This window comes from Hyposmocoma kahamanoa, unplaced genomic scaffold (genome assembly GCF_003589595.1).
Source record: "Hyposmocoma kahamanoa isolate Upper Pololo Valley unplaced genomic scaffold, ASM358959v1 93, whole genome shotgun sequence".
NCBI classification, from domain to species: Eukaryota; Metazoa; Arthropoda; class Insecta; order Lepidoptera; family Cosmopterigidae; genus Hyposmocoma; species Hyposmocoma kahamanoa.
In genome coordinates this window covers 7,963,596-7,980,481 of record NW_020654810.1, presented here as the reverse complement: position 1 = coordinate 7,980,481, position 16,886 = coordinate 7,963,596, and the positions used below count along the sequence as shown (strand labels likewise).

The following is a 16,886-nucleotide window of genomic DNA, read 5'->3' as shown; positions in this document are numbered from 1 at the left end:
CTGCCGCTTTTCGTCTACTTTATTTTATTTTCAAGAGACGCGAAATAATTCGCATGCGCGCATTTTCGAAGTTATTTTAAATGTACACAATTAATGAATCGTATTATTTTCGAATCATTGTCATAAACAAAACTTGCAAGACACAGTTATTTAACAAAATGGATGAAATATTCATAATTATTTTGTCAAACAGATTGCGTCAGCAGACATTACATTCCAACTGCCTCCGTAGCCGAACGGTTACCATGCCGGACGCCACGCAGAGGTCACAGGTTCGATTCCCGGGTCGGGAGATATATTTGTATGGCCTACATTTATTTCTCTCGTGAGTTTGGGTGTAATTTGTGGTTGTCTACGTGTGTGTCCATGGCACCCGCGACACAGGGTATCCCTAGTGCAGGGCACATACATTACACACCTATTACATAATATGTAGTAGGTGTGTAATGTATGTGCTCGTAAAATAGTACGTTCACGGGTTTCATTATCAACTTTTTATTCATAGTCTTTTGCATTACCCAAAAAAGCAAGGTAACAGAGTTTATTACAAATGGCGGCCTCACGGCCAACGGCCTCCGTGGTCGAGTGGCTTACATACCGGTTTTCATGGTATCGCCATCTCTGAGGTCCTGGGTTGGAACCTCGGCCGGGTTAGTTTAGAAACTAACTTTTGTATTTTGTCACGGGTCTGGGAGTTTGTGGTACCGTCGTTGTTTCCGATTCTCATTACACAAGTGATTTAGCTACTTACTTTGGGATCAGAGGAATGTATGTGATGTTGTCTAATTTATTTATTTATGAAAATTTATTTATGAATTTTTTTCGTAATAACGCAAATTTAAAAATTAAAACCGTTTTATTAAAAAAAAACCACCTCTAAAGTTTGATTGACCGTTGTAGCTATATATTATTATCATTTATGTAGCTTGTAGCTTACCATCGTGTGCCTGATGGTAAGCGACACGCCTGTCCATGTCCATAGGAGTGCAGTTCGGTGCGCGTTTGGAAACGGACGCAGTGAGAACAATATAATTCGAGTTTCGCGCGGTATAACAAGCCGCTGCCCGTAAGTGGCAATAGCTTCCCAACAACTCATAGCCAATGAGCTTTTGGCGTTTATCCAACACGCCATCGATACTATGGACGACAATCGTGCAGATCTGCAAATCCAACTTCAACGAGGAGGAAGAGATTTGCAGTGGTGAGATGTTGCTGTTCCAGAGGCTCGGCAAAGCTGAGAAGATGCCATCTCACCGGAGGGATGGAGGCGTGAAGAGTCTCCAGAATATTATCACACTCATGAAGGAGACTGACCGGGACGACGTGCCTACATTCGTGGCGAAGGAGCTGCACAAGCTGCCTCCAGTCACTTTCGACCACGTCGATGTCACCAGGCTGATGAAGGATGTTACTTCCCTGAAGTCAAACCTGGCCGAGTTGCAATTTAAATTGGAGGCTTCAGGTAACACCATAAGTGAGCTGCGTGCCCAAGTTGCGTTATCAAGTAACGCTGCTACAGTGTGTAGGTCACCAGAAACCTCTAATATAAACACGCGACATGGGGCGCAGAATGCATCCATCAACAGTGCCGAGTCGGCGCAAATGGTTGCGTCACCGATCGCTGCTGCCGTCACGCGTGTTGTGCTGCGCCCTCCTACCCGCACCTCCGTCCTTGCGGAAAGGTAACGCGTGTACATGTCAGACCCTGAACGTTCATATGCCGCTGTAGCCTCTTGTACCAGCCCACCCGCCACTTCGAAACTCGAGCGGCGGCAATCGGCTAAGAGCAAAAACAATCCCCGTAAGCCTGTCTCTGAAGTTGCAAAACCACAGAGGACCGACCAGAGCGATGAGGACGGCTTCACAAAGGTGGTGAAAAGGAAGAGGAAGCCCACTAGCCGTAACCAGTGTGGCACAGCGCCGACAGGACCGAACTTCCTGCTGCGTTCGGCCATACCGATGACGCTGCTGCCTGACTGCTACATGTCACGACTGCATTACTCCACGAAGTCTGAGGAGATAGTGGTGTACATGAGACATAAAGCCAAATACACCCTGAGGGTCGAGCGGTTGGAGTCCCGCCATAACGTAAGTTTTAATTCGTTTGTGGTGAGAGTGCCGACCGAACATCTGTCGATCTTCATGAAGGAAGAGTTTTGACCGAAAGGTGTCATATATTATCGGCGATTCCGCGGCCGACACCAGACACCAGATTGCGCCACACGTCGCCGGCAAGTGCAATTCGTGTAGATTAGTTACAAATAGTGTTTTATTATATTGTATGTATGTTTACCTTAAGGTATATATTATATGAGGGTTTTATTGTATTATTAGTCTATAATATATACATTTATGGGTCTTTGTAACCTGAATACAAATAAATAAATATCAGTTGCATTGCGAGTGACACTGCAGCTTTATATCGCAAAGATCTGGGGGCACTGCCACTGTGTCCGTCACCCTGAGACATAAGCAGACGAACAACATAACCATAATAACAAATGAACGCTATACTAGTTGATATTTATAACTAAATAGTTAGTTTCCTTATTTCCTTACAATTAATTAGTAGGTAATTAAATTTACTTACGTTATTTTAATTAAATGTACCGTACGTTATACTAGTATTTTTCCGTGCAGTGTATCTAAAATTCGAGAATCGTGATAAAAACTAATTAAAGTTTTACTCTTATAAATCAAATTGAGGGCGTTACGGTATGAAAGATGATGGATAGAGTGGGGATGCTTCAATGATTTGGTCATGTAGGTCTTCCCTACTACTAACGAATGTTGCGTTTTTGTTTTTTTTTCTGAAGGACACTTTGCAGTTGTCCGCTGATGGATAGAATGTTGGTAGATTGTTTTCAATAAAACTTGGTACATAAATGTAATTCCAATAAAAATAAAATATAGCGACAACGGACAAGCAAACTTTGGAGGTGATTTTTTTTAATGAAAAGGTTATAATTTTTTTATTTGCGTTTTACGAAAAAAGTTTATATATAAACAAATATTAGATAACATGACATACATTGTTCATATACGTTGTTAACGCTGATAAATAAGACACCATTATTTGTGTGTAAATCAGAAGGTCTTTTCTTAAGGAATTTTTACAATAATTGAGAAAATAAAAATATGACATTTTTCTTAGAACAAAATAAAATCAATAAATAACAAACGTCAAGCCGGCGCAGCCAGCGTTCACAGCGTCTAAAGAGGCGCTAACATCCTGCCCCTCGTCGAGGAGGTAGAGCCTCGACAATAAAAAAAGTTGCTTCAAATTTGGGTACGGCACACAGCCTGAGGACGGTTGTGTCCACTTGGGTGCCCTCAGGCCCGCTACTTACCTTTAAGTTTGTTTTGTTTTGGGGGTTATGAGCCTTCAGCTCGCCCTTTTTCTCCGGTGGCGCAGTAAAGGCCATCAGCGGCCAACTGCAAAATGTCATTCACAAAAAAAAAAAAAAAGCCTGAGGACGGTTCGCCGTATGGTGCCTCGTCCTGTAAAGATGTCCGCCATTCTTGTAACGTTATCCACACCTGAATAGAGCTTCAGTATACGTCCCAGACGCCACTTAATTGGCGGAACATTCGTTTCCTTAATCACGACGATATCGTTGATATCGAGTTATTAGGTTTTCGCGATTGTTACACATAGAAAATGAAACTATTTTTCCGGATTTAAATCGCGTATATTTGTTTTTTCAAACAAACCGACGTTTCAGGCCCTTTACAGGTCAGGTAGATTATGCTGATATCAATCTTAGGCTGATATCGTTGATGTTATAATCCTCTTTATCCACTTGCCATTTACTTTTTTTTTTGCTGTAACTCAGCAAGGTAATCTTTGTGCCAACGTGCCCAGAATTGCTGCCGCATTTGCTGTATGTACTGGTACAGTTGGAGATGGCACGGAAATTAAAGGTCAATCTATCAGAAAGTGCCCTGGTGTCAGTGCCTCGAGATCATTGGAATCAGTTAATAAAGGCGTGATAGGTCTTGAATTTAAAATAGCTTCTATTTGGGTAAGCAGAGTCGATAACTCTTCGAACGTCATATGTGTGTTCCCTAGGGCCCTAGTTAAATGGAACTTCGCAGACTTAACCCCAGCTTCCCAAATGCCACCAAAGTGTGGAGAATAAGCTGGCGAAAACACGAATTTAATAGCCTCGTCAGCCGCAATAGAAGCTATAGGATCGTGCTAAGTTTGAGAAAGGTAGCTAGTTCATTGCTCGCACCTACAAAATTTGTGCCGTTATAACAGTGTATCTCGGAAGGATACCAACGAGGAGAAATAAACCGCCGGAGACATGTCTGATAAAGGCGTCCGCTGAAAGACCACTTACCAGTTCAAGGTGTAAATCCCTTGTCGAGAAACAAATGAAAAGAGCTAAGTAAGCCTTTGTGACCTTATAACCGCGTCCTTTGCGGTCTACGATTAGAAAAGGTCCTGCAAAGTCAACGCCACAAACCATAAACGGTAGGTTTGGCGTTACCCTAGACACAGGTAAGTTTCCCATAACAGGACTTATATTTTTTGCTTCCGTGATCCAGCAGGTCTTACACTTATTCACGGTGCTCCTAGCTAAAATTCTACCGCTTACGGGCCAGAATTGATTGCGTAAATTATTTAATATTTATTGAGGAGGGCCGTGCAATGTTTTTAAATGCTCACGCTGGAAAAGCAATTTTGTAAACACATGTTTTGCATCTAATAATCTTTATATAGACATCACGTAATAAGTATGAATAATCATATTGTTACGATTTTCGAGTAAACGGCGAGACTTTTATACCATAGGTAACAATCCTTATGCTCACCGGCTTACACTCGAAACTTGTGGAATTTCCTTTAAAATAAAAATAGAACCCGATTAAATGTGAAAAAATTAAAATCAATTATTTTCGAACATTCTGGAGCTATTTTCGGCAATTCCCACTTCGACTCTATCTATGTGCTCGTATGCTATTTTACTTTTATATTATTGGTATGCGTATATTATTGGTGTTAGCTTTTGTATAGCTTCCAAACATCACGTCGGGGTCACCAAATTGTTAACGTTGATAAATAAGACTCCATTATTATCCACATATCCACAGCGTCCAAAGAGGCGCTAACATCCGTATTGTCATACGTCTTATTCTTCATACTCCTTTACCTTTTACACCCTACCACATTCATGGCGAGAGAATGCAAAGTAGAAATTAAAGAAATGTGCCAAGAAACCAGTATGTGAGTGTACCGTGCGAAGTTGTGTACGAGACGAATAGTAAATCCATTTCTATCAGTTCATTGGCAATATGCTACTGGAATCTTATACCCCAGTTGCTGAAGATACAGGACCAATGTAGACCGTTCTTTAAAAACTTAATAAAGATTGAATCTCGATTTTAAAATCAAAAGAACGCCTGCCTGCCCGCATCTATTAACCTGTGCAGTGACATCGCAATTGCGACATTAATTAAATTCATCCACACAATTACCCCTGCACACGTTACACTCAGCAGTGTTATCCATTCCCATGCTGACGTATTTTCGTAAACAAAACATGAGTTTTAAGAATAATAAACCTAAGACCAGTTTCATTGTAAATACGGCCGCTACTAAAAATATACAATGTGTCCGAATTTTTTGTTGAAAATTGAGCGTTACGTCATTTATTGCCGTTCAAATTAGCAGTTTTAAAAATAAGTACTGTTTCTTCCTCTTTTAAGTATTATAGCCCCTTTACTTACTGTTTAAATAACCTGTACTTAAGTGTCACGTACATACATAATAAGTATAAATTACGTACGTACGTGACTTTGTGAAATCGATTATAAACAATATTACAATGTTTTTTAGATATGTGTCGAGCTAAACAAATTGTTTAATGAAAAACCATTTGGTAAATGTGAAAAACAATTTTCCTTCCTGTTTAAAATTTTAACACCAACACATAAATAATATTTGAATATCATAGATTTGTTAGGTATTAAGCGTAATTTAGAAGCAGGATCAGGTTATTTCGAACATGTAAATAGGAGAAGAGAGGCAGTTAGCACACGGCAATGACCTCGTAGTTGTTGGGTAGACACTGACCTGCCAGTGAACTCTCGCACATTGGGTTCAAGCTACTTGACAACTCCGCCGGCCACTGTTCGTACGTTATTCAGTCGACGTTCCCGTGACACATAGAGGCCGATTGAGCTCAACACACAACTGCCTGCGACGAGGGTTCCACTAATACTCACGTTGTCCCGATTGTACTTATACTTTATATATGCAATTCGCTCGGTCAATTAATGCACGCACAAACAATCATATTACCAGTCGCTTATAAGATTTAAAATGAAGTGCATTTAATATAAATTTAGCCAAACTTACCAACGTATTCAACTAACCGTATCACATTGTACTAATAGTGTCATGACGACGCCATGTGGTAATTAACGATAATTTCGTCTAGTTCCTTTTGTTTTCTCAATTTATCGGTTTCTTGCAGTTGATAATGAGTATAACCGATTACTATTTTGCTTTTGCGAGTAATGCGATTATTATAATACATACTAACATATTCTCTTAAATTCGTCTTTATTATTGTTAGAAGTATATTTTTTAATGACACCGTACAGTCATGCGCCTGGTAATAAGCCACACGCCTCTCAGAGAGTTGTGGTCTCAGAGAGTGTCGCTCAGAGCTTTAAATCGCAAAGATTTGAAGAACAGTGCCACTGCGCCCCGTCACCCTGAGACAGAAGTTGACAAGTTCTATGTGCCTGTAATTTCACCAGCAACCTTACCATTTAAAACCGAAATACAGTACTGCTCACATTGCTGATTGACGGCAGCAATAGGTAGTAGTACTTCCCTGGACGAACGTTTTCACAAAGAGTTCTATCGCTACTATATATATAATATAATAATAATAAACAATCGACACCATTTCAATATTGAATATTTTTATTAGCATTCCACAATGGTGTACGAGGTGCAGTATAAGAATCATCAATTAAGAACATCGTGGACCTTTTCGGGCACACCGAAGTGGAAGAGAAAAGTGTAAGGAGCCCGGGGTCCAGTCCCATCCCCCGTCCGAAACAATTACTGTCAAATAAGTAATAGGTGACAAAATTAAAAGAGATACGGACCGCGACAATGACACCATCTTGCAAGTCTGTAATCGCTTCTGGACTATCAACAACTAGTCAATGGAAGCTATGATATATACAATCAAATATTTCTTTATCCAATTTTTAACGAATCTGGTGAGGATACAAATAAATCCCATCAAATGTTTGCATACGAAACACTATATATAAATGAAGAACTAGAGACGAAAATGCCTTCGGTTATCTTGTTCAATTCGTAAAATCTATAGAGTTACTTTAAACAATAACTTGTACAACAAACAAAATCTCTTTATTTCAACAATGTTAAAATCAAAATTTAATGTATAATTTAAATTGAGCATTTCTAATTTCTTTATTATTTTGTGTAATTTCAGAATAAAATCGATTAAATTCAAAAAATCATAGGAAATGAAACTATTTTCCAGAATTATTTTTAAAAAATCATTTAATTTCATTGACAAATAACGTTCACTTCCTACATCTATTCTCATCCCGAACGTGTCTATCGAGACAGTACAAGGATTTACTATTTTATCACGTACTATTTCATTTCGCGGTTATCTCGATGCTACATATAGTTTATACTTACTACTTATTTTAGTGTTTATTATATTTACTACTCTACACCTGCTTTCATCAAAGTATTATCAAGTGTCTGTTTAACAGTTTATTATTTATTAGCTTGTTTTAATTTTCTCCGGCTAACTTAGGATAGTTAATGAAATCTATAGTGAGATCTCCTAGCGGTTGTTCTAATTCTAGCAAAATTATTTTGTTTTGCGACGGCGCAGCATGCAGCCAGACTCCCGGCACATACATCGTAATCTGCGGACCTGCCGACGGCCAGTACCGACCCAGATTGTGCCCGTTCACCCAGATATATCCCTGAAAATGAACATAAATTGTTATCCCTCTGCAATATTACCCCGTGTCTCCTGGTGCAATATTAAGTTTTAACTGTTTGTCAGAAAAATGTTACGCCTGTTTGATTGAAAAAGGCAAATAAATACAGCCGAGTAAGACAAACATCTACGCAATATAAAAACATTTTTACGGTAGTCTTACTTGAACTTCAAACGCAATAGATCAAGTGAATAATAACAAAAAAATTAAGAAGAAAAACTTGAACAGAAAAATTGTTTATCTTTAAGACCTTTTAGATGAAACTGAAAACTTCTTTCAAAGAAACTTTGAGTTTTGGTTTGTAATTTCTAGTTAAAACTAAGCCCGCAAATTCGGAACGGTGCGTTCAGCGGGTCGTTTAAGGTTCGCGTGTACATTGCGTGCAAACGTGTCCTGTGTTGGATACATGTATCTAACACAAGACACAATGACCTTAGGCAAGTTTGTTTTGTAGGTACAAACTTAGGTAAGTGTGAAAACTTGCTAAACTCCCTATTTTTGCTATTCAAAGTTCCTTTAATAAATTTCAGTCTTACCATCTACATATTTAAGCTCCTTCCGCATTTTACATCATATTGCCGTTAGGGTATGCAACGTTCTTAAGGATATAATAAAATAATACCTTTCCCCAACCACCAGTGTCCAGAAATGTGTCGAGAGGTTGTTGTCCTTCAGGTAGTATAAGCTCTCCTTCATATAACACCGGACCATAATCGCTATTTTGAAGATCCGTACCCGAAATATTATCTATTTGCTCCAGTGGATATCCGGTAACAGACCATTTGCCACTTAAACTTTTTCCATTAAACTCTACGGTGCCTAAAATACCCTATAAGAATATTAATAATTAACAGAGAGAGAAAAAACTCTAACATTTATTCCTTAAATACATTGAAAAAAGTGGGAGAACTGACATTCTAGTGGTTTCTAAAGCATATTTTTATTATTATTTTTGGGGTCCGTAATGTGAACATTTTGTTAGAATTGAAAATATTTAGTACACGTCACATATTTGCACAATTTATGTCATATGTGATAATGTAGGGTACTATAGGTATATTTTTTACACTATTCTTAGATAAGTGCTCATATACGACTGTTTGTTACCCGAACAAATAAATAAATAAAAATAATTTAATTATTACAATGAAAAGTACCTTATAATCGTGCAAGTATTGCCCAAAATTGACTCGTCCCTGATTCTCCACCAGCAAAGACAGAACGGAGTCAGGTTTTGTTTCCAATGACAAACTGTGTTTGTTCGTCATTCGGCTTATTAATCCAGCGTACACCTGAGAGAATTAATACTTATTATTTGTCAAGAGAAACTGTTACATTTGTTTGCTGGCCTGGTTCGTTTTCAGGCTGAGTGATGAGATTTACATAAGTTAACCGAAATAGTTCAGAGATCTTTTGGCAATCATTTTGTGTACTTACTTCATCAACGAAGACATAAATACGATCCCTGGGCATTTTTATTTCCAGTATACCGTTTGTATCATGAATCGTGGTTTCATACAACATAAGACCGGCACGCTGACGTAACTCCTCAAATGTCGGCAGCGTTGATCCTGTGACATCAGAATATTTCTTTCCCAATTGCGATCTTCCTTCTGGAGATAGTAGACTGACTTTTCTTCTGAGTACTACATTTCCGTAATTTCCTTTTGGAGATTCTGTCGGAATTTGGTCTTCATTGACGTCTGAATTGAACTGCAATTAGAATATATTTTTTTCTAATACCAATTGTAGCAACAATTTATGTCACCGAAGCAGATATTTACATGTTTTAGTTGACGAAAACTGTGACTAAAGTTTGTAAGAGATGATTACTGAAAATCTGTGTTTGGTGATGAAACAAGACCATTTTAATTTACCTGACCCAGTACATCCTTAATAGCATAATATTTTAATGTGGGGTCGCCAGCTTCAGTGAGCGGTGCGTCGTAATCATAAGATGTTATATCCGGCAGGTATTTCTGTAAACTGTCGTCGTTAGCACCTGTAAAATGAGTTGGAATTTAGAGAAATAACGATTAAGAAATGGTTAATAGAAAAGAAACCAACTTAATATTCTAACCTGCGGTAAATTCAAAATTGGTCCCACCGAAGAACACATAAAAATTGAAGTTTATTTTATTGTTCATCATATCAGTCAGTGTTCTGATCACGGGAGCGATCTCTTGCCCTTGGGCGCTCTCAGTCCAGTGCGTAAACCAACCAGGGTAAAATTCAGAGTTCATAAGTGGACCTTCAGGCATGTACTGCCGCAGTGGTTCGAATACCGTTTGCACATTTGAATCTAAAAAATGGAAGGTACATATGTGAGGAGAATTATTGTAAAAAAAAGTATAATAAGGATTTCTAGAATGTTCAAATATTTTAGTTTTGATATACGGTAAACCTCGGATCAAATGCATGTGAATGTTAGAAAAGAAATTTAATTTAACTGTAATTTTGTTGACCTCAGTATAGTCGATGCTCTGAGATGCATAACCCGTGTGAAGAAAGGTGTTACACAAATTTAATTTTTAACCCGTAAGACGTAAAATTCATTTTGGTATGTCTTTTTAGTCAATTTGGTCTTTAATGCATATAAATATAAATTTCAACCAAAAAGCTGGAATTATTTTATGTAATAGTTTATATAATATTATATAATATATAATAGTGATTGCAGTCGATAAATAATCTATCGACTATTGACTGAATATTGGTCATGCTTATGGAATAAATAGCCGAACATGTTTCATTTAAATCATCTTAGACTTATTATTTACCCAATTACTGAGCACAAGTTCAATTAAATTGTCCGTTTTTGTAAATTGACACATACACTGTATTTAGAACTATGTTTATGAAAAATACAAAGAGGTTTTTTATTTTATTTTTCATTTTAATTCAATACAGATAATCAAATCCGGCTATTTATGTTAAAATGTATATGAAAAAAAAATTATCTCGATACTAGTAGGTCAACTGTCAAAATAAGAATAAAGAAGGCAATAACCATTGACTTACAAATAAATGGACGACGGGTCTAATACAAAAACCACGAAAAAAATGTCCCAAGTCAACCTATTCGAAATTTAAATTGTAATGTCATCGCAATATCGCGCTGTCAGTCGAACAAATGAAGACTAAAGCGGAGTTTGGCGCTCTGTATACGATTTTAGCGCCTTACAAGTGCGGACACTTTTTAGCGCGGACTCGACGTCCATATAATTGTAAGTCAATGGCAATAACGCAATTTTTAAAACGTTTTTTTAAAACGTCGTAATATTCACAATTCAATCATTTTTGTCAAAATTTTATCTTCTTCCACAATCTGCCGATAAAACTATCGACAACAACTACATAATTATTTAAAATTTTATGGAAATATCGTATAACTCCGTCCTCAAAAAAGACAGACTATAAGGGGTTCAGGTATCTTAGGGCATCGACTGTACGGGGACATAAAAATAAAAGCCTTGCATACTTGTTCCAAAATTGATAGTAGCAAGTGCTCCAGGAACCGCACCATTTCGGATAGAGTCGAAATCTACGAAATCAGCTGTGTAAAGAAGCGCTTTGGCACCGACATGCTCGCTGATTATATCTCGAATCTGCTCTTTGTATACCATGTCGCTACCGTAAACACCGTATTCGTTTTCTACCTGATAAAATATGAACAAATAAATAGTTGCAACTAGTGCTTCTGGACTAACATTGTGACTGTGTTTGGAACCAATTGGATCTATGTAGTACAAATGTGCTGTGTCCAGCGAACAATGGGAGCGCTGAACTTATCAATGAATATAGTATACTATAGTACCATTAATTTGGACAGACACTACATTATACTATACACCCACCTGTACTAATATAATGGGTCCTCCATTTCCGAACAAAAGAGGACTCATATGTTCGAATAGTTTTGCCATCCATATTCTTGTTTCCTCTACGAAATCTGTAAAGTAATTAATGTAATTTATAACATTTACCATTTAATTTGTCAGCCATTACTACTTCAGTGTAGGATTTCCTTGTCTTCCTCCACTTGTCGCGATTTAAGGACGTTACAACGACGCGACGGTCTCTTAGCTCGTCGTGCCATCTCCCTTCTATGTCACCGGCTTATTGCACAGTTTTTATTTATTTATTTGATGGTTCAGTAACAGTCATTAGTTAATTAATTATTATACCATCAGGCAACTGTATGTAAATAATAACCTTGGTTATAATGACATTTAAATATTTAGCAATCGTACTTTGCGGCCCTGTTCATACTGAGTAAATACATCATTATAGTTCAATACACAATTACTACAGTGTAGAACAGTTATTATTGTAGTATGTGTGTCGACAATAACATGATTTTTACCAATTCATTCCTTTGATAAGTACAGTCAAGAACATTTTGAAATCGATTTCGTAGAATCTAAGATAAAATCATACACATTTATATATTATTATCTTCTTATATATAAAAGTAATCTCGTCTAGGTTAGACCACTTCGGTTCAGCGGACTCTGCAACGTTGGTACGAAAATATTATTCAGAATTTAATCAATTGGGTTCACAATTATATGGAAAACCTTAATCAAGTTAGCCTAATATAATACTTAATGGAATCCTTAAGAAATTAATTGAAAATTAGAATTTTCATTATTATGTTACTAAAAGTTTAACCGTTTTAAAAATAAGTTATAAACCTTGTAAGTGGCTGAAACTTGGCCAAGAAATAATCTTAGTACAGAGTTCCAAAAAAAAAACCGACATCAAAAGTCATTCATCCCCTAGTTTGCCACCCTTAGAGGTGGAATATTTTCTTCAAATTTAAATAGGACCACTACTGAGGTACCCTCTTTCCAGTCGGGGTTATCGCGTAACATAAATACAATAAAAAACATACAGTCGTATTGAGAACCTCCTCCTTTTTTTGAAGTATGTTAAAAAAAATCATTGATGGAATCAATCACGACTTGAATGAATGTTATATAATTGTATAGGACAGGGTAAGCATCTATGTTTTTCAATAGGTCTGCTGTTGAGCGCGGGATATCTTTGAGTTTGCTAATATTTCCAGCAGTTGATCAGTGAGGATAAAGCGTAGTAAGTAACGTTTTGTTTCTTACAATAACATTGTTTTTTTGAATGTGCAAATTGTCCACTAATGTTAACGATGTACATAGGATTTAATTGGGCTCGCATTCATGTCGACCTAGACCGCGATAATAATATTTTAGAAAGTATTTGAATGTACAGTTTTATTTTGCGGTGCACGGATAAATGTACTCAGGTTCTTGTTCCTAGTTCTAGGTTTAGATTAAAAACAATTGTTTTTGTGAAATTTTTAATAAATAAAAAAATAAAAAAGACTTCCCTCCTTCAAATATTCTATGACAAAGCAACTTAACAACCAAAGTACTTTCAGAATAGACGTACAATAAATTATTAAATAATTACATGGAATTACCTTCGTCGGCTGATCGTAGTTTTATATTAGGGTATTTGCCAAGAAGCCAGTAAGGGAGCCCACCCTGAAACATGACAGAGTAAAAAAAGCATAACCTGTTGGTTCCTATGGATGATTGTGATAAAGATGATTTTGATATTATGTGGTGTATTTACGAGGTCCCTTTCAGCGCAGATGTAGGGCCCTGGCCGCAGGAGCACGTAGAGTCCCTCTTTAGCGGCGGCTCGTACAAACTGCGCAACGTCACGATCGCCTGAGAAGGAGTATTGCCGCTCCTCTGGTTCGTGATAGCTCCACTCCACATACCTGCGTTAACGAAGGAGTAAGAGTGGTCTGGTAGTAGCTCGATATCCTCGCGGGCGTCGTAGATCTACTTACGTGGACACGGTGTTCAGCCCCGCGGCTTTAAATTTTCGCAGCCGATCTGCCCAGTACTCGGCCGGCACACGAAAATAGTGCAGCGAGCCCGATTTAATGTGCAGCGGTTTGCCATTCAGAATAAACTCATCCTCAGCTATGCTTATATTATTAATCTGTTAGAAAAACCGTGGTTATTGCCTTTATAATGCATTTTTTATGATAACTTGGGACGGGACATATAAGTCGTGCGTTTGTTGGTAAGCGATACAACTGTCCATAGCAGTTCCAGTGTCACTCAGAGCTTTAAATCGCAAAGATCTGAGGGGCACTTTCACTGCGCCCGTCACCGTTATACATATGTGGACAGTCTCATGTGTCTGTGTTGCTGTATTACTTCCTCTGACGAACTCTTTCACAAGGAGCTATTTTTCCCAATTGACTTTGACCCCTGGCATGCAATAAGGATTATGGTAAATGCTCCTATTTTGGTGGATGTCTTACATGTCCGGTTTCCACTGTTACTGGGTCAATGCCGTACTATGTGGTCTGTGGCCGTACTGGTATGTTCTATTTCATTCAAATTATTATACTAAGTTTCTTAGACACATACTTACTTGTGGTGCACTATGTGATGATAGTGACGGGGCGTGATTTGCAGAAGCCAATTTGCTTACAACTGGAGCGGAATCGAACCTTATACTAGTGGCAGATATTATGAAAACACTCGCGAGTGCCACAAAGAGCACTTTTAACACACACATTTTTTAATCGAATTTCCGTTGATACCGAATGGAGCCAAAACATACAACTGTCTCAGGCGAGGGTTCTTATCACTCTCGTCGTCTCGACTATATCTCGTAGTTTATACGCAAAACCATACAGTGAAAAGTTTAGATACTGTCAACCACTTAACATCTGTTTTTTTAATACACTTCATTTCAGAATATTTAAGATGAATTTTGCACAAAAGTATAAATAAATTTCTTGTGACCTACAGCAAAATCTTCTCACATATCGACGGCATACACTATTATGCTTTCCATAGTGGCGAAAGGATTTACCAATCGACGTAATGTACTCGCCGATTGTGGCCCAGGGTATGTTAGACGACATACAAAACTCAATCTATCGTAACATGTAGGCTAATTTGTTCTTGCACGTGTTATATTGTATTAGGTATTATTAAACCCCGACACAAAAAAGAGAGGAGTTATAAGCCTATGTTTGGAGTATATCTGTTTCTCTATATGTCTGTATATGGTTCTCAAGCGGTTGGACTGATCTTCAAGTAATTTTATTGAGAATTTTGTTATTAGAGATCTATACATATATATTCTACTAAATAAGGTATAATTAAAAAAACTGTAATTTTCGTAAAACTTTATTATATCAAGTCGATTTAGTAGTTTAAAGGATGATTAATAAATTCGACGGTAAGATTTTGAGGCGCTCGTTCGAGTTCAAGGAGAAGAATGATGTTTTGAGCAGGTGCAGCGCGCAGCCACACTGCGGGCAAGTAGAGCGTGATCTGTGGACCTGCTGATGGCCAGTACCGGCCCAGATTACGTCCGTTCACCCACACGTAGCCCTGCAAAATAATATCAAATTTCAAGACTCTGAACTGATTTTTTTGTGGATCAAATGTCACTGGATAGGCAGTGAATCAATCAGGCACTGTTTTCAAGTTCAGTGTTTTATCTGGATGTTAAACAGAATTGATATAGACTAAACCGCAATTTCACGAAAAAGCTATATATAGTAGTGTGTATAATATTTAACACTTCAACGATGGAGAGTGCACACCTAAATAATGCCTATTTACTCTCGTCTTAAGACTCAAGTTATACCATGGAAAGGGGAAGGCGGAATTGAATTGTGCAATTCCCTCGTACACTCTCCGTAGAATATATACTGTAGAATGGAATATTTCATGTATAATATTTCATTCCTGTGTATTACAGCGCCAAGTCCATTCAGATCACAGACATATATCTGTGATTCAGATATTATTCGCATGGATTTCTGATAACTTTGACAGGCAGTGGAATGTATATAATGTCTTGTTGCCGTACCATACGAATACCACCGCCCCGCGCCCAAAGGGGTATCTTTACTTTTTCTGTCTCTATACAATATATGGGATAATAAATAGTTAGTCTGCCGCATCTGTTAGACAGTTACGTAATTTCTTGCCTATTGCCACGAAAATTGCGCTTGCCCTAACTCTTCTTCTTCCAATTCTTGATTATGCTGATGCCTGCTGTCTGGATTTAACCGAAGAACAGCTCAACAAGCTCGAACGTCTACAAAACTTTTACATCTGTTTCATTTGTGGTCTGAGGAAATTTTATCTTTACGAGCGATTTGAACTCGTCCATCAATCCAACCCCCGACTTCTGCGCTCATCTTCAACTCTCCAACTTAAGATTTGCCACCATTGCATACCTCCCAGCATTACGACAAATCCTTTACTGTTCAGGCTATTCGTTTGTGGAACGCTTTACCTTTGTTTATTCAACAAGCGAAATCATTGAATATATTCAAAAATATGGTAAAAGAACACTACCTAACTTTAGTGTGACTTGAACTGCTTAGGTATTTTCATGTTTTGAAATCATGTTTTAGAAATTTTATATTTATAGGTGTAAGAATATATAGTACTTTACGATATTCATATATATGTATTGGTTTTATTATTTATAAATATACACACATATACATATATATATATGTGTGTGTATATTTATAAATATATATATATATATATATATATATGTATGTATATATATATATATATTTGCATTTATTTATCGATTTGTATCTATTGATTCTGATGATTCTTCGTACACCGCCGTCTTTTTCCTGTGAATTATATAATTACTTCCATCCAAACGTTGTCCGACAGAAATCGCTTAAAGCGATAAGGCCGCCCACTGTACCACTGCTTATTTTTAATTTAATTGTACTTGTTTCCTTTTTTGGTGTACAACAAAGAATTTTTATATTGTATTGTATTGTATTGTATTGTATTGTATTGTATTGTATTGTA

General features: G+C 37.4%; 3 protein-coding genes across 3 annotated transcripts in view; all 3 read right to left on the bottom strand.

Moving 5' to 3' along the window:
• LOC113237549 (beta-galactosidase-like) overlaps window positions 1-6,216 on the bottom strand; it is a 29,176-nt gene extending 22,960 nt beyond the window's left edge. The window contains exon 1 of the mRNA XM_026474098.1: window positions 6,083-6,216. The gene's annotated coding sequence lies outside the window, so the exon portion shown is untranslated. The remainder of the gene's footprint in view (window positions 1-6,082) is intronic.
• Window positions 6,217-7,580: 1,364 nt separating this feature from the next.
• Window positions 7,581-14,669, bottom strand: LOC113237550 (beta-galactosidase-like). Its single transcript, XM_026474099.1, has 12 exons — window positions 14,452-14,669; window positions 13,856-14,010; window positions 13,633-13,783; window positions 13,478-13,541; window positions 11,874-11,968; window positions 11,498-11,675; window positions 10,097-10,318; window positions 9,894-10,018; window positions 9,454-9,729; window positions 9,174-9,308; window positions 8,639-8,845; window positions 7,581-7,998 (listed from the first exon to the last, which is right to left on the bottom strand). Exons 1-12 carry the CDS (start codon window positions 14,596-14,598, stop codon window positions 7,801-7,803), a joined length of 1,953 nt encoding a protein of 650 aa, XP_026329884.1. The 5' UTR covers window positions 14,599-14,669; the 3' UTR covers window positions 7,581-7,800.
• A 567-nt stretch (window positions 14,670-15,236) lies between these two features.
• The window catches only part of LOC113237653 (beta-galactosidase-like), a 30,034-nt gene continuing 28,384 nt past the window's right edge, over window positions 15,237-16,886 (bottom strand). The window contains exon 12 of the mRNA XM_026474266.1: window positions 15,237-15,425. Within this exon, the coding sequence (XP_026330051.1) occupies window positions 15,237-15,425 (189 nt within the window). The remainder of the gene's footprint in view (window positions 15,426-16,886) is intronic.

Bases quoted from the DNA above. Each gene is read 5' to 3' on its own strand.
- LOC113237550 (XM_026474099.1), bottom strand. From the start codon at position 14,598: ATGTGTGTGTTAAAAGTGCTCTTTGTGGCACTCGCGAGTGTTTTCATA. The intron at 10,319-11,497 runs GTATGCAAGGCT...TCCATTTTTTAG, and splicing joins TACTATCAATTTTGGAACAA to ATTCAAATGTGCAAACGGTA. The intron at 8,846-9,173 runs GTACTTTTCATT...ATATTCTTATAG, and splicing joins AATACTTGCACGATTATAAG to GGTATTTTAGGCACCGTAGA.